General features: G+C 36.3%; 1 protein-coding gene across 2 annotated transcripts in view; it reads right to left on the bottom strand.

Moving 5' to 3' along the window:
• The window catches only part of NHSL1 (NHS like 1), a 171,450-nt gene that overhangs the window by 51,901 nt on the left and 92,509 nt on the right, over window positions 1-27,040 (bottom strand). For both annotated transcript variants that reach the window (XM_036766479.1, XM_036766480.1), the window contains exon 2: window positions 22,979-23,131. In XM_036766479.1, coding sequence (XP_036622374.1) covers window positions 22,979-23,131 — 153 coding nt within the window. The remainder of the gene's footprint in view (window positions 1-22,978; window positions 23,132-27,040) is intronic.

The following is a 27,040-nucleotide window of genomic DNA, read 5'->3' as shown; positions in this document are numbered from 1 at the left end:
GAAAGAATCCACAGATCGCCTCCTCAAATAGATCCCAAAAAGAAAACTCCTAGGAACATTGTCGCCAAATTCCAGAGCTCCCAGGTCAAGGAGAAAATACTGCAAACTGCCAGAAAGAAACAATTTGAATACTGTGGAAAAACAATCAAGATAACACAGGATCTGGCAGCATCTACATTAAGGTACCGAAGGGCTTGGAATACAATATTCCAGAGGTCAATGGAGCTAGGATTAAAACCAAGAATCACCTACCCAGCAAAGCTGAGTATCATGCTCCAAGGCAAAATATGGATTTTCAATAAAATAGAGGACTTTCAAGCTTTCTCAGTGAAAAGACCAGAGCTGAATAGGAAATTTGACTTTCAAACACAAGAATCAAGAGAAGCATGAAAAGGTAAACAAGAAAGAGAAATCATAAGGGACTTACTAAAGTTGAACTGTTTTGTTTACATCCCTACATAGAAAGATAATGTGTATAATTCATGAGACCTCAATATCATAGTAGCTGAAAGGAATATGCATATATATATATATATATATATATATATATATATACACACATACACATACACATATATATATGTGTGTGTGTATACATATATATACGTATATGTCTATGTATGTATATATGTAGGTATATATGTATATACAAAGAGCACAGAGTGAGTTGAATATGAAGGGATGATATCTAAAAAAATAAAATCAATTTAAGGGATAAGAGAGGAATATATTGAGAGAGGGAGAAAGGGAGAGATAGAATGGGGTAAATTAGCTTGCATAAAAGTGGCAAGAAAAAGTGGTTCTGTAGGAAGGGAAGAGGGGGCAGGTGAGGAGGAATGAGTAAATCTTGCTCTCATTGGATTTGACCTGAGGAGATACCATACATAGTCAATTGGGTATCTTACCCCACAGGAAAGAAAGAGGAAGAAGATAAAAAAGGGGGGATGATAGAAGGGAGGGCAGATTGGGGGAAGAGGTATTCAAAAACAAACACTTTCGAAAAGGGACAGGGTCAAGGGAGAAAATTCAATACAGGGGGATAGGTTAGGAAGGAGCAAAACATAGTTAATCTTTCACAATATGAGTATTGTGGAAGGGTTTTACATAATGATACGCATATGGCCTATGTTGAATTGCTTGCCTTCTTGGGGAGGGTGGGTGGGGAGGGAAGAGGGGAGAGAATTTGGAATTCAAAGTTTTAAAAACAGACATTCAAAAACAACAACAACAAAAAAAAGTTTTTTCATGCAACTAGGAAATAAGATATACAGGCAATGGGGCATAGAAATTTATCTTGCCCTACAAGAGAAGAAGGGAAAGGGGGATGGGATAGGAAGGGAGTGGGGTGACAGATGGGAGGGCTGACTGGGGAATGGGGCAACCAGAATATATGCCATCTTGGAGTGGGGGGAAGGTAGAAATGGGGAAAAAATTTGTAATTCAAACTTTTGTGAAAATCAATGCTGAAAACTAAATACATTAAATAAATTTTAAAAAAAGAAAAAAAATAAAAATAAAAATAACTAATTATCCTACTTTATTAATTCAATGATTTTGTTTTACATTTTGTAAAACTTTTCAATGACTTGCAGAATTTCTGTTTTGTTGTTTAGATGGGTTTTTATTGGTTTTTCTAGCTATTTTAATTGCATGCCCAATTCACTGACCCTTTTTTTTTTGATCAAAGTGTTTAGAGATAAAAATTTTCTCTTCAGAACTGCTTTGGCTGTATCCTAAAAGTCTGGGTATATTTTCTCATTTTCTATATTTTATCTGATAAAATTATTTATTATTTCTATGATTTGTTCTTTGACCACCAATTCTTTAGAAGTATTTAGAATCCATTTAAATTTAAATTCTTTCTTCAAAGGCCTTTTTTCATTTAATACAATTTTATTGCTTTGTGGAAAATAAAGACTAGGTCATGTCTTTCTGCTTTTCTGTGTTTGTGAGATGTTAATGATCTAGCATAGTTAATTTGTGTAATGGTGCCAGTAAAAGATGAGAAATATATGTACTTCTTTCTGTTCCCATTGAGTAACTGTCAGAGATCTATCACATGTAACTTTTCTAAAGTTCTATTCAGGTGATTAACTTCTTTCTTATTAAACTTTTTGTTAAATTAATCCATTGACATTCCTAACCATTAATATTCTTCTATTGTTCCATATAATTCAATTAACTTTTTCTCCCCAGGATGTGATGATAACAGTATATATGTAGCACTTTTAAAAGCTTTAAAAACATTTTAGTTGTCATTTATGATTACTGACATTATTCTGATGTTTCTGTTGCCCTTATAATGTAATTTCTCTGTTTATCTCTTTTAACCTTGTCTATTTTAACTATTGCCTTATCTTAGATCATGAATAATATATCCCTTTTTTTGAGTTAACCTTAAGCATAACATATTTTAGTCCAGCACCTTAATTTATCTCTCTTTGAAGCTTTATGTTTCAAATGTTTCTTCTAAACAACATATTCTTGACTTCTGATTTTTAATTCATTCTGCTGTCCTCATCTTCTATATAGGTGGGTTCATCCCATTCACATTCACAGTTATGACTGCTAAATGTGAACTTCCCTCCATCTTATATTTTTTCCTTCCTTTGTTCCCTGCTCCATCTTTACAGAGGAGATGTTGGTGAAAGAAAAGGAACGTGATCAAAATCAGTGATTTGTAGTTGAAGTAAGGCAGCTAGGTGGCTTACTAGATAGAATGGTAGACTTGGAAAATAGGAAGATGCAAGATAAAATACTACCTCAGACACTCACTTAGCTGTGTGATCCTGCATGAATTGCTTAAGCTCTTACAGCCTAAGTTTCCTCGTCTATGCAATGGGGATAATAATAACACATACCTTCCAAGATTGTTGTGAGAATCAAAAGAGAGGATATTTGTAAACATAATACATGCAAATTCATATAATATGTGTATTGTTCAAAATTAAACAATACCTGTATAGTATGTTGTTTACTTTGTGAATCTTAAAGAACTATATAAATACTAGCTGTTAAGTCCACTCCATTGGCCATCCTGTCTTCCCCTAGCCTGACCTCGATCACTGGTTCTTACACTTTCTTTTTAATCCTTCCTTTAAGGTCTAACCTTCCAAATTTCATTTGTGCTTGAGATTTTTACTTTCTCTGACATTCTCCTCCCTCTTAAATCCATTTTCCCTTTACCTACATAATTTGTTTTCCTATTGAGTTTAATGCATTACGACAACCAACTCTGAGTGTGCATGTGTACATTCAACTTTCCTTGTTCTGATTCCAATAAGAATGAGGTTCATGTTATGCCTGCTCCCCATATTCCTTCTACTGTTATGCTTCTGTACCCTACTTATGCACCACAGTAAATCTCTCTCCCTTCTTCCCTACCATATTCCTTTTACCTTCCTTTCTTTCATTAAGAAAGTCTTAAGATCATCAAAACAGAACACAGTCACCCTCAATTGCTTTGGGTTAATTCCCTATGTGACCCTTTACATCTTTAGTATTCTGAAGTATTTAGTATTCTGAACTTGTTTCCTTTCCCTGTTTTATAATATAAGCACTTTATCATAATTTAGTCCATTCCAGTTGCCTAAATATATTTATCTTCCTAGGTTTCTTTCACTTCCTGTGTTTACTTTTCAGTTTCTACTCAGCTCTGGTATTGTCTTCAGGTGTGCTTAAATATTTACTTTTCCATTAAAGACCCATTTCCAACACCTTGCACCCATAGGATTATATTCAGCATTGTGTTATTCTTGGTTGTGAGCCTTTATCTTTTGCCTTTTGGAATATTATGTTCCAAGATTTTCTCTCAATCTAGTAGTAGCTACTAGGCCTTGCATGATTCTGACTGATTTCTTGGTATTTGATCTGCCTTTAAAAAAAATTAAAGACTGGGTCCCCTATCTTATCCAGGCTAAAAATGTAGGGGTGATTCATGGGCCTTGTAGGCACAGGAGTTTTGTTCTACATTTCTAATCTGAGCTGGTTCATTCCACCTTGGGCAACTTGGTTCCTCCCCCCCCACCCCCAACAAAAACTCACCATAATGGTGCAGAACTTAGTGTGGATACCCTATCTACTTGATCCATTGCAATTCAGAACTCCCAAATTCAAGCCCTAGTAGCTGGGATTACAGGTAAGTGCTTGATTATGGCTGCTTGCAGCATTAAAAAAAAAAAAAGAAAAGAAACATTTCTGGGAGTTTTCACTTTGAGATTTCTTTCAGGAGGTAACTGTTGTATTTTTCTACTTTTGCTTTTCCCTCTAGTTACAATAGATATCAAGCAGTCTTCCTTAATTACACTGAAATATTTATGCCCAGCTTTGTAGGAGGGGGTGGCATGAATTTTGGCTTGGGTATCTGATTTATTCTAGGGTATCTGAAATATTCTTAATATTTCTCCTTGACTTGTTTTCCAGGTCAGTTGATTTTTGATAGCAGGCACTTCAAATTTTCTTCTATGTTTTTCAATCTTTTGGAGCTGTTATAAGATTTCTCATTATCCCAAGGAGTCCGTTTAGGTCATTCTAATTTTCATGGCATTCATTACTTAAGCAATGTTTTCTATCTTCTGTTCTAAGCTTTTTATTTTCCTCCCATTTCTTTCTTTCATAGCTCTTATTTCACTTAAAATTTTATTTTTTAACCTTTTATTTAACTTCTTTCACTCTTATATTCCTTGTAGACAAGTCATTTTTCTTCTCCAAGGCTGTTTTATAGTTGTTTTGGAGTGATTCCTTTCCTTTGGGTTTTTCTCTAGAGCAATGTTTGCCTCATTTTATTTCTTTAGTGTTTGGTATCCATTTCTGTTTACTCACAGCTCCAGAGTCAGTTCCTTTTTGCGACTTTGTACCTGTGCCAGACTCTTCATTCTTGGATGTTATGGTCAGGTAGTGTGTGGTTCTAACATCACTTTCTTAAGTTCCTGACACTGACTTGGTCACTTCTCTTAATGTGTCTGCTTTCAAAGTGCAGTATTGCTTCAAAGTCCTGGATTAGGGCTCTGAGGTTGTGTCTTTATTATTATCTCCAATATATCCTATATATGTTTTGTTTGCATGTAGTCTCTGCCGGTAGACAGCGAATTCCTTGAAAGTAGGGACTGTTTTTTGCCTTTCTTTATAGCTATTTCCATTGGGCATAGTAACTAGAAAACAGTAAATGCTTAATAAATACTTGCTGACTTGACTTGTCTCTGACTAGTATACCATTATGATCTTCTCTTTTGCCTAGGGATTGTTCAGTCAGGGTGCTCAGTGGTTTTCTGTTTCACCTGATGTGTCTCCAGTCTCCAGACTGCCATGGGTTTCCCTGTTCAGGACTTTGTCACGAACATGTGGCAATGTTCATGCTAGTTTCTTTCTCAGCATCCCCATTCCTCTCAATACAGAATCTCTTGCTCTTATGCCAGAAGTCAAGTTCCATAAGTGCCTTTAAAACCATGCCTTTACAATTTGTACTGAACACATCTCTTTTTTAAAATAAAAGAATATTTACCTAATTATATTACCACATATGTCCTACTGGTGTTATTTACTCAGTGTTTATTGACTATATATGCCATTATCTGCAAGCCTAGAACAAGAATGTTAAATGTCAATTTGTTAAACAGTCTGCATCTACAAATATAAGATTGTGGTGTGGCACCTTTTATTTCCCTCTATTTTTAAATAAAAAATTTTTATTTTTAAAAAAAAATTGAATCAGCTAATGTTTTATTTTAATATTTTGACAAATAGTTTCTAGTTTTGTTGACTAATTCAATGATTTCTTGTTTTCAATTTTGTTATTCTCTTCTTTGATTTTTAAATTTTCTGCCTTAATTCCCTATTTTGATACTTAATTTTTTATTTGCTGGGTTTCTATTTATTCTAGTAGATGTTTAATTCATTGATTTGGATTTTTTCCTTTTGTTCATGAAAGTGTTTAAAGATGGAAATTTTACTCTAAGGACTGCTTTGGCTTTGTCTCAAAATTTTTAGATTCAACAATGATGATAATAATAGTAGTAGTAATAACTAGCAATTAGATAGTTCCTTAAAGCTTGCAAAGTACTCTACAAATGTTACCTCATTTCATCCTCACAACCACCCTGAGAGATAGGTGCTATTGCTTTCCCCATTTTACAGATGAGGAATCTGAGGTAGATAAAAGTTAAGTGACTTACCCAGAGTAGAACTCCATTCTTCCTGAATGACCCCAGGTCCTGTGCCCTATCCATTGAGTCACCTGACTGCTTCATTAACATTAATAAAATTATTCATTTTTATTTTTGTAATAAGTTCTTTGACTCACCAATTCTATGGGATTAAATTATTAGTTTTTGATTAATATTTTTGTGCCACCTCTCCAAAATGGAAATTTTTATATTGGGCAACTTTTGTAGCCTAACTTTTCTCTTTGACCAAAGTGTAAAATTAACCTTGAACTAGATCTGGAAGGGATGGCTAATGAGGAAAGCAAAGGAATATTTCCTATAAAAAATGACTTTTATAAAGAAATAAGAGTTATTCTAGAAGCTTAATCTCAGATTACCTTGGCTACACTTTATGCATCACAAGTAGGAACCATTCCACGAAATTAATTATTGGCTAGAAGCTAAGTATAGAGAACCAAAATGTAGTCTGATAATTACCAGCCTATTTGGTAAAACCCAATAGATGCAGCTAATTTTCCATAATAAACCTCTGCTGAAGCAATCATAGCTTGTGAAATTATTTTTAACACAGGATTTGCCAGATATTATTATTTCTGATAACAGATTTAAATTAATCACAGATGTGCTTAAGAAATTTGTAGACAAGAAGATTAAGCCATCATTATTAGAGCCCATCTTCCTCTAGCAAATGGCTAGGCTGAAAGAATGTTACAGATGACTAAAGATGTCGTGAAACCCATTGTTGGAAGAATTTGGCCAACAAAATTTGTAGGTTTTTTTACTGTTTAACATATCATTATGCGTTCTCTATTGGTAAAGTCAATATCTCAAGACATCCATCAAGACTTATCTCAGGACATATAAGACAAATAAGAATAAATCTAGATGCTGTTATGTCTTTATTTATTTACCACATTATAAAGGTTAATATTTTGCTGTGACCAAAGGAGCTAGAAATGAGCCAATGGTAGCTAAGTTGGGCAGAAAGATATTATGTGTGCTATCAAGCACCACTGTTTAATATTAATGATAGTAAAGGGGAGCCTTTGCTCCTTTGGGTCACAATCTGCATCAATAAAGAACTATTGTTCTACAACTATTTACCATGATAGTACCAGGAAGGGTGAGTTGTTTATAATGCCCTACGAGGGATTTTTGTTTTATATCCAATGCATGTTGATTCAAAGAGAAGGTCAGAGAAACTGATAAAATCTAAAATGAAAAGCTTATTGTATCACGGTTAATTTCCAACAGTTCAGTGCTCAAACAGAACAGACATCTTAGTGTAACTGCATCAACAGATAAAACTCCATTAGTTAGTGAAGACTGAGTATAGACAGAGTGTGGGTGAGAGCATGAAAAAGTATGGCAAGGAAACGATATTGAGGAGACTGAGACATGCCACCTTTATACTAGAGATTTTTTTTTTGCCATAAGGGAAACATGGACAAACAAGAAGAAGAAAGCTGAATTCACACACCTAAAAATTATCAACCAAAAATTTAGGTCACAATATTTTACAATGTGATCAGAGTAAGAAGTTAAGCAGAGTGTGAGAAAGGTGTGGAGTACCTTGAGGATGTGAAATGTACTAATTGAAATAGTCAGCTGGATTGTCAACTTAGAAATAAATCTGCTGATCCATGCGTTAATTCTAATTGAGAGACAGGCTAGTGGGAGAAATGTGGGTCAGCTGTAATGCTTACCTAGCTCTATAACTATGTACAAGATATTTAAAACCTCTGAGCCTGTTTCCTCATCTGTAAAATGGGGATAATACCTATGTTACCTAACTCAGGATCCTAGCTGAAGAACATCTGTAAACCTTAAATGCTATGAGAGTAAGAACTATTGTTATTAGTGATTCTTCATTGTGCCTATAATCATAAAGCATCATCCTTTTCTTATCTTCAAGGGCCAATACCTTTCTCTCTGATTCTAAATAATGAAATGAATACGAACAAAAAGGGTATGAAAATTGTGATTTTAATAAGCTTATCTCCCTAATTGTTAGCTATTAGAGAGGCTCTTCAAAATTAGTGTCAAAACAATCACCTCCCTGCCAAAATCTAAAACACATACAAAATAGTATATTGACCAGAAGTCCTCTTTTTTCATAGTATGCCTGCCAGATGCCAGAGAGTGTAGGAAGACCTCAACTCATTCAGCTACACAGAAAACCACCTTTTAAACAAATAAACTTAAGAGCATGTGAAGAATTAAATCTAGTTTAAATTTTGGCACAGAGGTTTCTGCTATCCTTTATTAACCTGAGGGAAGCTAACAGCTTGTAAGTTGCAATGGAGACACCCCAGCAGCATGTAGTGAAATTGGAAGATATCACATTACACCTCTATATTAAAAAGCCCCTATCCTCTGCAGTAATGGAGTATCACCAAGGTTACTCAATACCAAACAGCTTGAAAAGATTCTAAAATAACAGCAGAGACTTCACTTGCATAAAGTTTGATAACGAATCTTATCCACAGTACGTTCAATGTACCATTTTTACACTATAGGAAATAAAATATAGGGGGCCCTCTCAAGTTACTATATCAAGAATTCCCACTGATTTGCTGAAACAGCAGACTGGCTACAACCACAAAAAAAAAAAAACCCAAACAAAAACCTTTTTGTTCCAAACAATCCAGAGGGCTTTGTTGATACTATGTCCATTTAAATGACTACCTTCAGTTTTTCATCTTTTGTCTGTCTTTAGCCTCTCAAAAAGGGGAGGGGGCATTATTTCACTTCACTTGACCAAACACATAAATTATTTACTTGGTAACTTTTTCTTCACTGTGCCACCAATTTCTCTCTTGATCTTAAACTGTTCACTATTATAATGAAAGCTTGTCTTTAATCAGAGACATTATTCATTTGGCAGACATTTTTGGAGCTTCCAAATGAGATGCAAATTTATATCCTGACTATTAATTTAATAGAAAGGTAGACAAAATCCTCTTAGTCTTTTTAAATTTCGCACTCAAATTCCTGGTCTGCGGTTATAATTTCGGTTACTCCTGCTAAGAAAAAGTTTTAAGTTGATCTCTACCTTCACCTTAGTCTTTTCACTGTTCTATCATCAGCTTTATTACTTGATGTATCCAACTTTAAAAAGTACCCAAAAAATAAAACATTAGTGTTCGATAATGACATAACTGGAATTTATTCAGAAGTATTTATTAAACCCAAAGTCACATCATGATAATGGGGGAAAAACATATCCAGTAGCAGTACCAGCCTTTTCAGGAATTTCAATAAAATAAAAACAAACATCAGAAAAATAGTAATACCTTCCTCTACAACTAGTATATCCAACCATATATCACACCACTTTGGCTTATCATTTCAACTTTATCCTAGAATAAACATTCCTACTTAAACTTTCCAAAGGGTATCATTCTAAACAAACTGGATATTATTTTTTTTTTCTGCATCCTAGGATGTCAGACTTAAATTTGAAAAGTCAGGTATATCTTACGAGTGATAAATTCCACTCCGCACTACTCACCCATTTCAATAGCATACATCTTAGGCTGCAAACATGAAGGGAAGCAATTATCATTTTAGAACTGAAAAGAAACTCCAACCTCATCCAATTTACACTCTATATGCTATATATTGATGAGGAAACTAAAGATAAATGACTAAAACTTCTCTGTTTGGCTTTTAAAGTCCTTCACAATGTGGTTCCAACCTATCCTTCCTGGAGTATAGCCCATTGCCCCCTTTTACACTCTATCTTCCAACCCACATGGTCTGTTTGCTTTTTGACAACATTTTGACTCTGGTCTCTCTGTCTTTGCACAAGCTGGCCTCCCTTGCCTAGAATGCCTTTTTGTTTCATCTCTGCTTCTTGGAATTTCAACTTGTTTCAACTGACAGCTTGGGTGCTACTTTTTCTGTATTAGGCCTTTCCTGGTCTCCCCCAGCTGCTATCGCCCACTGTATTTCCCAATTACCTTGAATATATTAAATATAAATTCATTATAGGGACAGTTTCATTCCTTGTATTTGTATGTTCAGCACCTAGATATGTGCCTGGTACATAGTGGGCATTTAACAAATACTTGCTTATTCACTGACTGATACGCATGTTGCATTTACTTATATATGTATATATTTCTTGCTATGGACTGTAGGCTTCTTGAGGGTATAAACTGCTTTGCTTTTTCTTATCTACCATGCCTGGAACACAGGAGGTGCTGATCAAATGCTTGTTTCTTAACTGACTTAAGGTCTTACAGACAGAATGGCAGAACCAGGACTAGAGCCAATATTGCCAAGGATTAGATTTATTAATTTTATGATATGCCTAGCAGTGTGCCACACAGAATAATGGTAATTCTGGCACTTAAGAAACTGAGAGATTTTCTCTCTCATATTTTCCTCTCTTGTTTTGAAGCTGCTTCCTTGGAATCATCCATTACTGAGTTAGTGGGTGGGAAAGGAATCATAGGCTCTTGGATATAAATGATCAGTTTTATAGCCTTTTAAAAATTATAGCACATTTTTTTCCATTACTTGTCTTTATGTGAGGATCTCTGACAATGTCACCAGTCTTAAGAGCTCCCAATGGGGGAATACTCTTCACCCATGTAAATCACAACTTCTCTATGAGTTATTAAGTAAGTCCTAAGGAGCCACTTGAGATACTAACTACATGTCTGGCTGAGGGTCACACAGATGATGGAGTGGGGATTTGAAACCTGGTCTTTCTGACTCTAACTCCAAAACTCAATGTTCTTTGCCACACTGCCTAGCTTTTATTTACACCAAAATACAATTTTTTAAACAACTATATTAGCACTAAATACTTTAAGGCAATTTTAAATCTTCATTCTTCTAAATAGGAATGACTTCTATAATTTCTCTTCATCTTCTGGCAACTGTGCACAAGGTCTGAATCCTACCTATAAGTGTTAAAGCATTCACATGTTTAAATATTTCCATAACTTCATCTTTCACTTGCCCCTTTTATAACCTGAGAACTCCTTCAAGCCTGCACAAGCACTAACGACCTGAATGGTTCCCTCAGACAAGAAATGAACTTGATGGCATAAAAATGAGGCAATGATTATAGATATTAATCAAATTATGACACATCGGAAATGTCAAATGCTTCTATCTTCATTTGTCTCAAGCTTTTTTGAATTTTAATGGAGAGGAGGATGGGTGGTGATAAAATATTGCAAGACATTGGGGAGTTACCAACTTTTTTCTTCTCTTCAAATGGGGTAATTACTATTTCAGAAGTTTTGCTGGCTGAAGAATAAATGCTTTTAAAAGAGACAACAGTTTGCCCTGTGTCCTAGGCCCCCCCCCCCAGAACATGGATCTCTCAAAATTTTGAAAGAAAAGGGCAGCCTGAAACTCCATCAAAAGGGTGTCTCTACCCTAGTCACTGACTCACAACTCCTAGTCTCCATAACCTCAAAGCTAACTGATTAATTCATGAAATAAATTGTGCATTTCAACAAATTTATGAGGAAATATCAAAGTATAGATTGTCAGTCAACAGGTATTTTTTAAGTGCTTATTATGTGACAGAAATTTTGCTAAGTGCTGAAATACAAAGAAAGGCAAGAAACACATCTCTGCCCTCAAGCAGGGAGAGAGGAAAACAATATAGAGACAAATATGTCCATGAAAAATGCACACACACATACACATATATGTGTATATATACATATATATTTGTATGTATGTATGTGTATATATATATACATATAATATGAAAGGCAACCTTAAAGAGAAGGCACTAGCAGCATAGGAGATATGGGAAGACCTACTACCAAAAGATGGGATTTGAGCTACATCTTAAAGGATACCAGGGAAGCTAAGAGGCAAAGGTGAAAGAGAGTACTCCAAGTATGGGGGAAAGCTGATATGATGGCACAGAGAGAGTTACAGATTGTTGTGTGTGAAGAACAATAAGTTGGTACAGCTGAATCATAGAGTGAGTAAAAAGTGGTAAAGTACAAGATTGGAAAGGTAGGCATGAGCCAGGTTCTGAAGGGCTTTAAATGCCAAATAGAGGATTTAAATTCAATCACAGAGATAATCTGATGAAACTTATTGAGTAGGGGATGACATGGTCAGACACAAGCTTTGGAAAAATTTCTTTGACAGGTGAATGGAGGACATATTAGAATGAGCAGAGACAAGTCAGAAGAGCAATTAGAAAGCTATTGAAATAGTTCAACTGAGAGGTGATGAGGACCTATATTAGGCAGTGGCTATAGGAATGAAGAGGAGGGGATGTATATGAAAGATGCTGTGAATTCAGAAATGACAAGATTTTAATATAGACTGAATATGTGGCATGAGTAGGAATGAGGAGTTCAGTATTTAACTGAGGTCGCAAGCCCAGGTGATTGGTAGGATACTGATGTCCTCAACAGTTATAAAAAAGTTCTGAAGAGAGGAAGATTATGTGAAAAATAGAATGAGTTCTGCATTGGAAATGTTGAATTTGAGATGCCTATGCAACACCCAATTTGAGATGTTGTAGATGCAGTTGGTGGGTTAAGGTTGGCACTTAGGAGAAAGACTAGCTCTGCATCTGCAGATGTTGAAATCATCTGCATAGAGATGACAACTGAACCCAAGGGAGCTGATGGGATCACTAAATGAGCTAAGACAGAGGGGGAAAAAAAAGATGACCCAGGACAGAGCTTTGAGAGATAACCATGGTTAGGGAATACATTCTGAATAAAGAACCAGAAAAAGAGAAAGAAGAGTAACAGGAAAGGTAAGAAAATCAAGAGAGAAAAAGTGTTACAAAAATCTATAGAGGAGAGAATCTCCAAAAAAAGATGGTGATCAATAGCATCAAAGGCTTCAGAGGTTGGGAAGGAGGAGAGCTGAGCAAAAGTTATTAGCTTTCATTGGGAAATTAAGAAATCATTAGTAAGGGCACCATTTAGAGAGGGCAGTTTCAGTTGAATGATTAAGTAGGAAGAGGTTTAGAATCAGTGAGAGGAGAGAAGTGGAGGCATGCTTGTTTCCTCCTTCCTCTCTTTAAAGGGTAAACCCCAATTTTTTTCCACTCCAGACTAGTACTACTCTACAGCGATGGTTCAATGTTAGGATGGAGGGAGAAATCACACACTACTGATATATCAATATTATTTCAATAGTCAATAAATAGCCAAAAACACTTTTTAAGTGCTATATGGTAGGCATTGAGTTAAGCACTGGGGATACAAATTTGTTATCCAGTCATTCAGACAATTTTCATGACCCCATATGGAGTAAAGACACTGGAGTGGTTGGCTATTTTCTTCTCCAACGGATTTGACGAACAGAGGTCAAGAGATTTGCCCAGGGTCATAAAGGTAGTGAGTGTCTGAGGTCAAATTTGAACTCAGGTCTTCCTGACTCCAAGCCTAGTATTCTATCCACCTTGCTGCCTCTACAATGTACAAATTCCCTCTCCCCCAAAAAATCTACAATCCCTGCCCTCAAGGAGCTTATAGACTAAATGAGGAAGTCAATACACAAAAGAAAGCTGAAGGGGGGTAGGGAGTGGGGGTGAAGGTACCTATATAGGAGGCATGGTGGAGAAGGCAAAGAAGTTCAAAATGAGTGCATCCAAGTAAGAAATCAGATGTCTGACTTTGAAGCCCTCAAACTGAATTATTATTGCCCTTATCTTTCCAATTTAGCTCATGAGTTTAGGAAATTCTAGATTAATACAGTGAAAATGCAAATAAAACATATAACTTTTAAAATGATGACCAGTTGGATTTTATGTGATGATCTAAAGGGAATATTCTCAGTTTTTCTAGAAACAAGAATCTTGAGCTAATGCAATAAAATCCTTAGGGAAAGAAAATAGGAGTGATTCTCTGGCAAAATGGAAAAAGTCATGAAGACCTGGGTTCAATTCCCATCTCTGGAATACAATGGCTGTGTAACTCTCAGCAGGTCACTTAAAATTTCACTGTTCCCAGTCAACTCACTAAGCCTATACTTTTCTCCCTTTGTAGAGGAAGTTTTCCTCATAGGAAATTCCCTATACCAATGAAATCATAGGCTTACTTTAAAAAAAATGTAATAATAAAGAAGAAAATGTATATGTATTACATTTAAAAGAGGAGAATTTAAAAATCCACTGACACAAGTACAAATATATGTTAGACTTTCATTTTACTAAGTTTCAAATCCTTTTAATGACCCATGCTTTTCCCTGAAACAAAGTTTCAATGGGAGGGTGGGGGGAGTGGACATCTGGGAATTCCTCCCAGATCCTCCCTTTGAGGAGGGCACCCACAGAATTCCCTTCATCATTTCCCATTCAGCTGTTGCTCTCCTAGATTTCATGATCTCCAGTAACCCATCATTCTGCCAGATGAATTCAACTCTGTAACTCATGCCTTCTCAGATCATTTCCCACCACAACTCCAGCCCCTGTGCTAGGTCACCACTCCCATTTTCAGGTTCTTTTTATGTATTGCCTTTCTCCATTAGACTGCGATATCCTTGAGGACAGGGACTCTAATTATGCCCTTCTTTTTATTCCCAGTGCTATGCACAATGTCTGCCCCATAGAAAGCACTTAATGAATATTCCTTGACTGGACTCTTTTATAACAATATTATTCTGATGGAGTTGTATGGCCAAGAATTAAGGAACACCACACATTGCAAACATCTAAACTGGAGGTTCGCCTTCAATTTAATTCAATGGAAAGGCATGTGGTGGGTGGAGCAGTCTAATATACTGGGTACTCCGAAAGGCTTAGTGCAGTTATTTAGGCTGTCAGAGCTTCAAGGGGCACTAAGACTTTTGGGACACACTGTATTACAAATGAAGAACAACAGAAGAGAAGCAGGGTAAAGGATGTCATCACAGTCTCTAAGATCAGCCATGTAGCGGGAGGAAGGAATGATGCTGGAAGGATAGGCTATTTGTTCCACTGTTCTCCATGCAAAGTCAGGAAGTTTAGCTCATGTTAAAGAATATTTTATGAGAAGACATGGACAAGTCACTCAGGACGGGTAGGCATGGAGGGGTTACATCTATATTGTTTAAAAAAAGTATCTACATTGATGAGACTGCAGCTCTGTACAAATAAATTTAAATCCTAAAGCCTCATAGTTTGATATGATCAATATAGACAATAATAAATATATTATTAGTATACACATTTATTACAAAGTTCTATTCCAATGCTTCAATTGTGGCATGAAGGTTACCCTGAGTCAGGCCAGGAGTGCATAAGGTCTGGAAGGTCCCACAACCTGAAAAGCCTTGAGTTAGAGTCTAGGTTTCACCTGAGCTTTGTTGGGAGAGATTCATTACCAAGGAGTTAGCCACAAGGTGAAGATTTATTTTTTGGCCCTAACAACAATGCATGAAGCCAGTACACAAAGGCATGGAAAAATTTAGTGTCTCCATCAATGAAGAATGAAATCACAGTGTTAAAGGGCCCCTGAACTGTTGGTAACAATAGATAGTTTAATTATTTTAAAAAGCACTAATATAGCAGCACCCTTTCACGTAATCTATTTCTAGTTTTTTAAAATAAGCTGACTTACTATTTTTGCAAAAAAAAAAATCATTTAAGATTTACTACATTATTGCCAAAATTGACAACAGATGCACTATGAACTAATTTCAAACAGTACAATATTCTTATAACAACCTTCTGAGCATTATAGGTTGTAGAAAACTCACTTCTTGACATCCCTATAAACTTGGATTTGACCCTTTTGTTTTGAATCTTTTTGATAAAACTGAAAATGACTGTCAAGAGACTAAGCTTCTTAGAGAAGGATTATTCAGCATTATAGCTAACCTCAACTTAGTTCACATCCATAATGATCAAACCATAGTTATAAAAAGGGCAGAATACTACAGACTACCTATTTGGAAGTTCTCTCACTAGGCCAATTAAATGCTTTATAGCTAATGGGATCTGTCTTCACTGAGTTTCATATTACAGCATTTACCAGATGTCTTCAACAAGATGAATCAAATATCTAAATATCATGCTTCTCAAATCATCTGAAGGGTTTGCATTGAACAGTATGAGTAGCAGTTTTGTGTTCTTTATGTACATTGCTAACAGGCCCAAGGCACTTGATCTAAGAGCACCATCACCAATTTCCCATTCATTCTCTAGTGACTATATCCAGCAATACACATAAACCTACTACATAAAAGTAGCAAAAATTTAAACCAATGCATACTGAAATAAAAACAGAAGGATAATACTATATAGGCAAATTAACCTGATAACATTGTCAGCATCAAACACACAAACATCTCTATACTTGGCCACGATGACAGTAATTCCTATCTGCTGATGGAGAAGGGTCCACTAATCAGTATAGCCAAGTGAAGCATTCATCTGATGTCAGCCACTATAAAGACCTGCAGGTGAGGCTCGCCCACTGCTGGCTACCATCTCAATATAAAAAAGTCAGCTTGCAGAGTTTATCCTATGAACTGGCAATGAATCTAGGTGGCCCTTGCACTCTGATTACCTGCCAGGACCACAGTATCTGAACAGTGAAGTGGAAAGAGTGTTGGATCTAAAGTCAGGGGAACTGAATTCAAATCCTGACTCTGTCACACAGCCATGCACTTGTGCAACTGTAGGCAAATCACTTAATATCTCTGGGCCTCAGTTTTCACATCTGTGAAATGAGGCATTTGAACTTGATAAGACTTTTCAAGATCTAAATCTCCCTAAAACTCTGCCCCTGCAATATGGATTGCCATGTTTTTTTCATTTGTTGTGTAACTTTCATGTGCCCTGTTCCTAGACAAGCTTTTGCCACTGACTCAGTGCAGCACTATAGTATTTATATCCTCAGGTGTACAGAATCCTATTTTGTGGCTCATTTGTCTAAGTGTGCTTTCAGGAGTTGGTGGTCCCTAAGGAGAAGTTTTTTTCCTAGCAGAATCAAGAGGAAGTCTGTGAAGAAATTTCACTTAAATTCTGGGTTCATGCAGACTGAGATACCATTTTAATGTAGACTACATAGGAACTGAATTAGCCACCATTGAGATATCTCCATAGGCCACTTCCCATATCTGGGATGTCTCTTCTTCCTCCAGACTTTACAGCAAAGCATATCCATTATCACCTTTAAACCATACTCAAAATTCATCTTCTCTGTGAAATCTTTCCAGACAAAGATGTCCAGTTTCCAAGCACTGCAGACAAACCCTGAAGCATTTGTGTATATCACCATGTACTTGTAGTTGGTTATGGGCCTGTTGTTTCAATGTGTAGTTTTATTACTGCTTGTCTTTAGACTGCCCTTGAGGAGCTATATATCTCCTCATTCCTAGTAAATCCCTACAGTACAAATTTACTGAGTGGGCACTTAATAAATGATTATTATCAAACCATGCTAAGCAATTTATCATAAAGAATAGGATTTCTTCCTATAAAAATAAGTGATTGGTAAGGTCACAGTACAGAAGAGACAATAAACTGTTTGGCTAGTTTATATTTTCCTGCCTGTATTTTTAAAAGGAAATAAAATTTAACCCTAGTTAACTTAGAAGGATTCAGTAACTTGGTTTTTAATAGGTAATCTTTCATTACAAGGTAATAAAAAAGAATATACTTGACTCTTCAATTCAGGGTACAAAAATACTTTCTGACAACTGTAATGAGAATCAAATTCATAGTTTCATGGGCATAGATCTGGAAGAGATCACAACTCTTATAATCCAGTCTCCACATTTTAGAGATGAGGAATCTTAAGGCACAAGGTTATATGACCTATCCCAGGTCAAACAAGTAGGAAGCGCCAAGGCTCAATCTTAGGTCCTCCAATTCCCAATCCAGCCCTTTTATCACTCTACCATGCTGTCATCCTTAAGGACTTCTACCACCTGGCACCAGTCTCTCTTTCTAGCCTCATTGCATGCTATCCCACCAGGTTCTCTGCTTTTTAGGCAAACAAGATGCCTCCAGCTTTCCTACCTGCATCTCCCCACACCCCAAGAAGAGAGAAAAAAACATACATGAGTAGCTATAATAAACAAGGCAAAATGTCCTAAGTGCTATAAGAAAGTTACACTTCAACAATCATATAAAGCAAACAACAGGTGTCTACAAAAAACTCATCTCCATACATGCTGTTCCCCATACTTTGAATATCTTTGCTTGCTGCATCTCTCTGTGTCAAAATCTTCCATACATTCTTGGAGATATAACTCAAATACCATCTCAATCATGAAGTATTGTCTGATCCTTCCTCCCATCCCATTAGAAATTATCTTTTCTTCCTTAGACCTTAAATATCACTTTGTTTGTACTTCTCTTATCCTTATATGCTCTATTCTGAAAATTCAGCATTAGAGTTGCTAGTTACTATAGTAAACTCCACAAAGCTTCTATCTTATTTTATACTTATATTTCAAACCTCAATACTCAGCACAGTGTCCTACATAGTGGATGATTAATAATTGATTATTGAATGGAAGTATTAAACCAAGTTTTGTAGAGGAGGAAAATAAGTGAATAGGGAGGAAAGGGGAAGAGAGGGAAAGAGGGGGGAGTAGAGAATATGAATGAATATGTATCTTGGAGTCCTCTCCTAATTTAATCAATAAATTTAATCAGTTACTTGCTGTAAAATCATGAAGCAATTGCATTTAAAACCACTTAAGTAGTTTTAAAATCAAACTTATAAATGGACCTTGAGCAAGTTTTCCCTAAAACCTCTAATAAAAATATTTTCCCCTTGATGTATATTTGCTTTTAGAGTTCTCTTTGAGTGAATGGCTTAAGGCATTAAAGCAATTATTAAAGCATTTGCCTTTTCAAAATAAAAATGCAAGTCTAGGCAAAACCAGCAACAGAACTCTTTGGCATAGGTATACTGAAATGGTAATTTGGAAATGAAATCATGGGATTTGAATAAAGGTACTCAATATGGTAAAAGGGCAGAAAAAGCCTGCTGACCAGGACTGCAGACCAGGAAAATCTGTTCAATATACAGAGTGCTTCAAGAGTCTGAGGGCAGTTTTAAGCAATTGAAAACTACTAAAGCATAAAACTGCTCTCAGACTTTTGGGACACCATGTATCACACAAATTTTCCTGAAGTCTCATCAGAATACTGATTATGAAAATTGAATTCGAATTCAATTTCAGTTATCCAAATTGTTGCATTTAGAAATTCACATGTTAAAGATGTCACTAAGGTAACTCCTATCAAGTAGAACTTTGAGATGCTTTATCATTCACATCTAGAGTATATGAATAATTGCAAGGCCTCAGATTTTTGTCCTGGAAATAAAGTCATTTCTTATTGTTAAAGAGTAGGTAGAAAAAGTGGGAAATAATTCAGGAGTACCAGCTATTGACATTTACTGAGTTACTAAGAACTGAAGGCAGTTTTAACAAGGGGATTTAGGTAAACAATAAGAGGAGAAGCTAGATACTGCAATGGATAGAGTGCCAAGCTGGGAGTCAAGAAGACTCATCTTCCGGAGTTCAAATCTGGCCTCAGACATTTACTAGTTGTGTGACCCTGGGCAAGTCATTTAACCCTGTCTGCCTCAGTTTTCTCATCTGCCAAATGAGCTGGAGAAGGAAATGGCGAACCACTCCAGTATCTGTGCCAAGAAAACCCCAAATGGGGTCACAAAGAGTTGAACAAGACTGAAAAACAACTAAAGGACAGCAACAAAAAGCAATGAGATAGGACAGGGCATACGTACTATAAGGGCAGCGGTAAAGCAGCAGGCAGAAGTCAAATCTACATCAATTTTTACACAAACTTGTAGCCTATTAATTTACAAGATACTCAGAAATTTTAAAAAGAGGTTAGCAACTGAGTATTTCTTTCCCAACAGCTCTATGTTTAAGTCTACACCAAAGACTGATTAAGGTAATTTGACATTTTAAAACTTTACACAAAGTTGAAGGTGTCTCATTTCCCAAAACATGCCAAATGATAAAATAAAAGCCCATCAATCAAATCAGGGCAAGTATTTGGCACACTTCTGCTGGGAGTACTGAATCCTCTTTTAATTCCATCAGGAGAAGCATTTGTGACAAGATAAACCTTCCCTCCTGGCACAAGCACTCTCCCTCCCCTCTGAATTCCACTAGCACTTTTCAGCCTAGTGCCTTAGGGCATTTAGTGCTAGCTGAATTGAATTGTTTAAATGTCCCTTTCAAAGCACTTAGCACATTTTATATATATAAAAACATCCTTATTTGTGTACATGATTTATGTTCCCTACTAAACTGGAAGCTCTTGGATGGGACAAATTTATCTTTTTCTTCTTTTTGTAGTTCTGCAACTATATAATATATATACCCATACACATACATATAGAGATAGAGGTATATAGACATATAGATATAAGTGCATTAACTTTATTTTAACAGTTAAAAACTTCATTTTTAACAAAAACAAAATAAAATTTTAAAAGACATACAATAGTATGTATGCAGGGCTTTCGAAGGGCTATTTACACTGAAAAACTACACCCAGGTCTTTCACAAAAGTAACTTTTTCTAAAAGCAAGATATTCAAAATTTTCTAAGGGTTAGAATAGCCTGAAGAGAACAAAATGAGAAAAAAAATTCAATGTTGGAAGCAGGGTGGGGAAATTCAAGTATTACTAAAAACCCCCCAAGAAAAAGGGTTCCTCTTAACTGTCCACCACTGCCCAATGGGTGTTGTTTCCCCCATTAAGCTCATTTAGTCCAGGCGCTATCCCTGCTTTTGTATTTGTAACCCATGTTTGCCCCAGTGCTTGGCATATATTAAAAAAGGTATTTTCATTCATCTATCTATCCATGTACTCATTCATTCATTGGTTGCAAGGAAAATGAAAAATCTCACTAGTGAAGAAGCACTGTAAGAATTTGATTAATCTGTTTGGAAGGGAAAATCTGAGCCTGAAGATAATAAAAAAAAAGAAAGAATTCAGGCTAACTATACATGAAATATTGAGGATCTTTGAATTTTCAAGTACTTCAATGACAGAACAACCTATAATGTATGTGTGAACATTTTTCTGCTAAATGATAACAAAAGAAAATATTAAGTGGCCTGCAGACTACAAGGATTTGTATAGAAGACCAGGTGATGAAGTAAATCTCAAGAAAGCTAACTGGAAGGAAGGAAGGAAGGAAGGAAGGAAGGAAGGAAGGAAGGAAGGAAGGAAGGAAGGAAGGAAGGAAGGAAGGAAGGGTAAGAAATGGGAGGAGGAGTTTTGTTTCCACAGAACTAAAGGTGTACTTCCCCCCACCTCCCCCACCCCAGCTTTAGCAGAAACCAGGCCTCAAGGTCGGTCAGGTGAGAGGTCAGAGGCTTGTACACATGCGCATGCTTTTTGAGAAGGCAGTCAGGGGAATTAGAGAGGCCAAACCAGGTTGAACCAGGTCAAGCTTATCTAGGGTCTGGTCTTGGTCAAGAATCCAGGCCTACTGATTTGCATAATTTGCATATGTTAAAGAGGGAAAGTAGGAGAAGTAAAAGAATGTAGTTTAATCCTAAACTAAGACAAGGAAAATCTAATTAACTTCACTTTTGCTTCTGTATCCTTATTATCCTACCTATATAAACTGTATAACCTAGGAAAACTATGTAAAAAATAAAGATTGTAAACTAACCATAACTCTAACAGGAGTGGAGGGAATGGTCACCCCCTGCTCCTGCAGCTATATCGGTGTGAGTGTTCCAGTGAGCACTACACCTACTCTCTCAAGGATCGTAATAAATGCCTTTATCTGCCCACTCTGGTCCTGAGTTCTTTGGGTGAGAATGGGCAAATCACATGGATTTTCCTAAGGTTAAGGAGAGGAAAGCAATGAGCAGCAGAAGCTCATCTTGGGCTTACTTCCTGTTCCTGCCTTGGGGAGTCCTGTGACTTGGGACTTCCTGCCCTGTCTTGGGAGCCTTGTGATCTTACCACCATTATTCCTCTGGGAGTCCTGTGGTCTGCACAGCCTTCCTTAGGGATTATCACAGGGTTCTTCCTCAGGACTTTGGCCCTGCCTAGGAAGTCCAGTGATCCCCCAAACCACATTTTCTCACAATTTGGGGAAATCCAGTGATCCCCAAAATCACATTTCTCACAGAAGGAAGGAGGGAAGGTGAAAGGAAGGGAAGGGAAGGGAAGGGAATGTCCATTTTTAAAGTTCTTTAAGTAACTTAATACATTAGACAGTATTGTTGAGACATTCAGGTTATGGAAACTTAAGATTCTGAAAACCCTATAAGGCTTTTTTAAAAGGCCTGAAACTAGCATCCACTGTATTGGGATTTGTTTAGTCAAGTTAGAGCTAATAAATTTAACAGGTTTAAAGAGCTCTAAATGGTTCTTCCAACTTCAGCAAGGCTCACCTCTGATGGCAGAACTAATTATACATGAGTTTTAAAATATGTCTTATCATATGATGCAGATCTTTTATAAGATGTGTATGTCAAAGTACCTTTAAGTGAAAAAAAAGTCTCTAGAGTAAGGGTTCTTGACCTGGGATCAACAGACCCTTCAGGGATCCATGGAGAGTTTTCAGGGGGTCAGAAAAAATTACATCTTTATTTCAATAATTGATTTCTTTTGTAATTATAAGTGTTTTATTTTATGTGTTCAAAAAATTTATTCTGAGAAGTGGTCCATGGGCTTCACCAGACTGTCAAACGGTTCCATCATACACAACAGGTTAGGATGGTCTGGATTGTTCTGTACGTATTTCAAATACTTTAACAGATCTTCTCTTACAATATTAAAATTACTCTATAGAAAGTAACCAAGTCTATTATCATCATATCACTCAATAAGAAGCAAAAAAAAAAAGACTGATGTCAAACATCTTACCTCTCAGTACTGATTTGAGGTTCAATTTGGCTTGTCGATGCAAGTCTTCCACACATGGTGGCCTCGTTGTGGGTAGGAAAACGTTTTCCTGCTGGTGCCATGGTGCTGTGTAATGAACCGTCCATCTACTCTCCTCATCTAAATTGGAGACAGCTATAAAGAGAAAAAATACAATGTTGAGTGAAACAATTCTTGTTCCATGACAGCTAGAGCAAGATAGGGAAAGGTAGCTTGAATTAGAAAAATAACAAGGTACTATGGAGGAGCAAATTTTGACATTTAATCTTACAAACATTGCAATATTATTAATATTAATAGTTTGCAAGTAAAAACTTAAATTTCATCCATCATCCATTACACTAATGACATAATTTACACTTTTCAACTGATGTTTCTCCCAGAATTCAATTCTTTTTCCATGAAAAAATTACAAAATGGCTAATCAAACAGATAAAAGGTGCTTGTACCCATCCCCTAGTCTAATAATTACACTGTTGCATTACATGACCATTTTATCATGAAGTTTTTGATGCCCCATGTAGAAAAACAAACACCAAGTAAGGTTGAAAAAGAGGTAATGCATTCCTTTCCAAAACAATGCTTAAAAGCACTATAATTATAAAAACTGTCACATTTTTCTTGAACAAAGTAAGAAAATACCATTTAATAGCCTTAAAGAGCACTCCTGAAATTTTTTTTTTAGAAATTATCAACGGAATTCTTTATTTTCATGTATTTTAGTTATTTTCAAAGATCACAAGTGAACACTAGGTAATTTGTCATGCAAAATTTCAGTAGTTATCTAGTCTAACATATATTTGACTTATGAAGTCCGTTAGAACATTCAGACACATGGTTCTTGGCTTCAGTAGGGGAGCACTTTAACCCTCCTACTCTTTACTGCAAAGGATTCTTCCACTCAAGTCCTCTAGCCCATATAATCTAAGTTGAGATGTGAGGCGACATGAGATGGAGTACAACAAATATCCAACTAACCAGTACTTATTGCTCGCCCACCACTGACCTGACAGGGATGGGAGGGAGAGGAGCTGAGGGAGTGGTAAGGAAGAGATACTAGTATAAAATGAAGTCTCTGTTTTGGAGAAACTTAGTTGGAGGAATGCTCTAATAGAGATGAAAGAACAGTAGAGGCCAAAACCATGTAGGCCAAGAAGCTGAGTCCAACCACTCCAATTGTGTACCACTAAATATAGTTTTTACAGGTCTAACTTTTGCAATTTTAGGAGATCATAAAACAGACTGAACAAGTGCAAATCATTGGCAGAAAGCCAAAATGAACAGGCCAATGAGTCAAGAAGTGAACTATAGGTGTTAATTATATCTCAATGTTTCAAGGGGGCATGATTTCATCAGGGTAGGTACTCCATCCACTGGAACGTCTTATGAATCCCTTGACTGAAAAATTCATCACCCTGCTGGTGAGCTACTTGGCATTTAGCTCACATTTCTGTACCTCCTTAAGGTTTAAAAGTTCCTTAAGGACTTAAGAGAGGCAAAATTTGAATACCCCTTTTCTGACAGTTCAATTCAGTAAGCATTTATTAAGCACCTCTCATAGGCAAGGCACAGCGCTGGGTGCCAGGGGATACAAAGGCGAAAAACAAATAGCCCATGCCCTCAAAAGATTTGCATAATTAAATAGAAGGTAATTTGAGGAGGCAAAGAGCACATAGGAAGAGAAGGAGGAGAAAGATCAGAAAAAGCTGAGGCCCGAAGGATTCTAAGAGGGAAAAGTGAAAAGGGAAATAGTCCAGGTAGGGCAATGGCCTGCGGCTCTGACATTGGAGATGGGATGACCCGTTGGGAGCACGGTTAGCACTGGAGACTCCAGATCTAAGACTCTTTATACCATGGTGGCCTCTACGCTACTGAACTCCCACTCAGCAATCTGAACTCCCTTTTCCTCCTCTATCATACTGTGATCCATTAATCAAACTACAAGCATTTATTAAACACCATTACATGCCAGGGGCTCATGATACAAAGACAGAGGTAAACAGTACCTGCCCTTGAGGAGCTAATGTTCTAGAGGGATGGGGAGGGAAGAAAAAATAAAAATGAATAAATAAATGAGTAAACGCATAAATATACACATGATATAAATAAGTATAATATATATTATATATGTGTGTGTATATATATTATATATATACACATACACATATAAAGACATGTCTGTGTATCTTACCTTCCCTACAAACCCATCTAAAGAGAAACTAAACCTTTGTGTTAAACTAAACATTTATACAGGATCATATAGCGAGAAGGGACTTTGAATTATCTGGTTCAAGTCCCTCATTTTACAGATTAGTCAATGGAATATTTTTATATGTCAAGCTCTGGGGATACAAAAGGAGAGAGAAGGGAGGGGGGAAGGAAGAGAGAGAGAGGAGAGAGAAAAGAGAGAATAAACTAGTCCGTGCCCTTAGAAAGATAAGAATACTGGCGTCTAGAAAGGTTAAGTGATTTGACCAGTCATTTGGATAGCAGAGCTAGACTTGAACTCAGCTAGTAGTATTCTGACTCCAAATTCAGCCCTCTTAAAGATATCCTTAGCTACCTTCTTCTTTCTTCTTTTTTCTGACTCAATCCCTTGCTGATTAGGTTATATATTCATATCAATAAATGTGTCTAAGACTAATCAGGACCTTTTCTTTGACTTTTGTATTGAAATACCTAATTTAGTGCCATAGATCCCATCTTCAAATTATAGGATAGTATATGCAAGGTGCTTTGTACATCTTCAATTTAAAATCTTAACTCTGCTATTATTGTTGTTACTACTACCACCACCACCACCACCACCACCACCACCACCACCACCACCACCACCGAGCTTATTATAATAAATTATTTTACTTCCTCAGTAAGAAAATGTTAAATGATGCAGGGTATTTATTACAGCTGATCAAATCCAAGTAATAATATTTAGATCTCTACCTCTTTATACTCCATATTGTTACAAAAGGAAGAAGGAAAACATTTTTCAGTTAGCTCACTATGAAGATGCAGTTGTCTCCCCAACTTGAACATTACCATCTGCCCCTTCCCTTTCAGTGTAGATTCTAATCATGAAGAATAGTTGAGTAAACAGAATCAGAGGCTGTTCTTTGTTGCTACCACAACGGTACATAGAAATTTATTATTAAGCAACATAAACATTTGGCACCATGAAAGAAGAAAGAGGAAGAAAGAAGCAACCAAAGCATAAGGAAACCATCTAAATATTTAGTTGTACTTCCAAATAAATAAAAACGTGCCCGGATGGAAAATTTTCCTTTAGTGACATTTCAACAAAACTATACTGCTCTGGTTCTTGACTTTAAAATGATCCCTCTTCAATTTAGATAGAATTTGGTAGGTAGCAGGGTCCTTCTGTGTTTAAACAAGTATACAGCTGGGAGCTCCTGAAGAAACTTTATAGGATTATCCCCACCTTAAATATGGAACAAATCATTCAAGGACTTCCTTACCACATTATTATTTAAAACACATATATACACGCATCCCCTGACTGTACATGAAGGATAATACAAAGCAAACAAATACATTTCTTTTCCTCTTTTCAATGGCTTTATAGAAGAGCAAAGAAAGTTGCACAACTTGACTCCCATTTTTAAAATGGGAGGCTAAAAACAAAATGCTCTCTTTGTATTAAATTGTAAAAGTTTGAACTATAACAAAAGCTACTTGCAAATAACATATAGTTAAATCATGCTCCCACAAACATTATTTCACTGATTCTTTCAATACCCCTGTGTGAAATAAAAACTAGTTTGTACAGACAGCCATTTAACCTCATGGCAATTATGCATTTCCACCATTTCTTTCCATTCCATCACTCAAAGAGTGAGAAAGAGAATAAGACACACACAGTAGGGGGTGGGGGGGGCGGGTTATAGAGAGGAGTGAGAGGAAAGAGGGACAAAAGAACTACTTACTCTTCTTCTTAAAAAGTTTAATTAAAGACTTGATCTTTGTGTTAATGAATATGACCATTTCCAAGGTGCCTACATGAAGTTCTGTAGTACTTTATATCCC

Source organism: Trichosurus vulpecula, chromosome 7, assembly GCF_011100635.1.
Source record: "Trichosurus vulpecula isolate mTriVul1 chromosome 7, mTriVul1.pri, whole genome shotgun sequence".
Taxonomy (NCBI): Eukaryota; Metazoa; Chordata; class Mammalia; order Diprotodontia; family Phalangeridae; genus Trichosurus; species Trichosurus vulpecula.
Note: the sequence above shows the minus strand (reverse complement) of the source record. Positions and strands in the feature narration are given on the sequence as shown.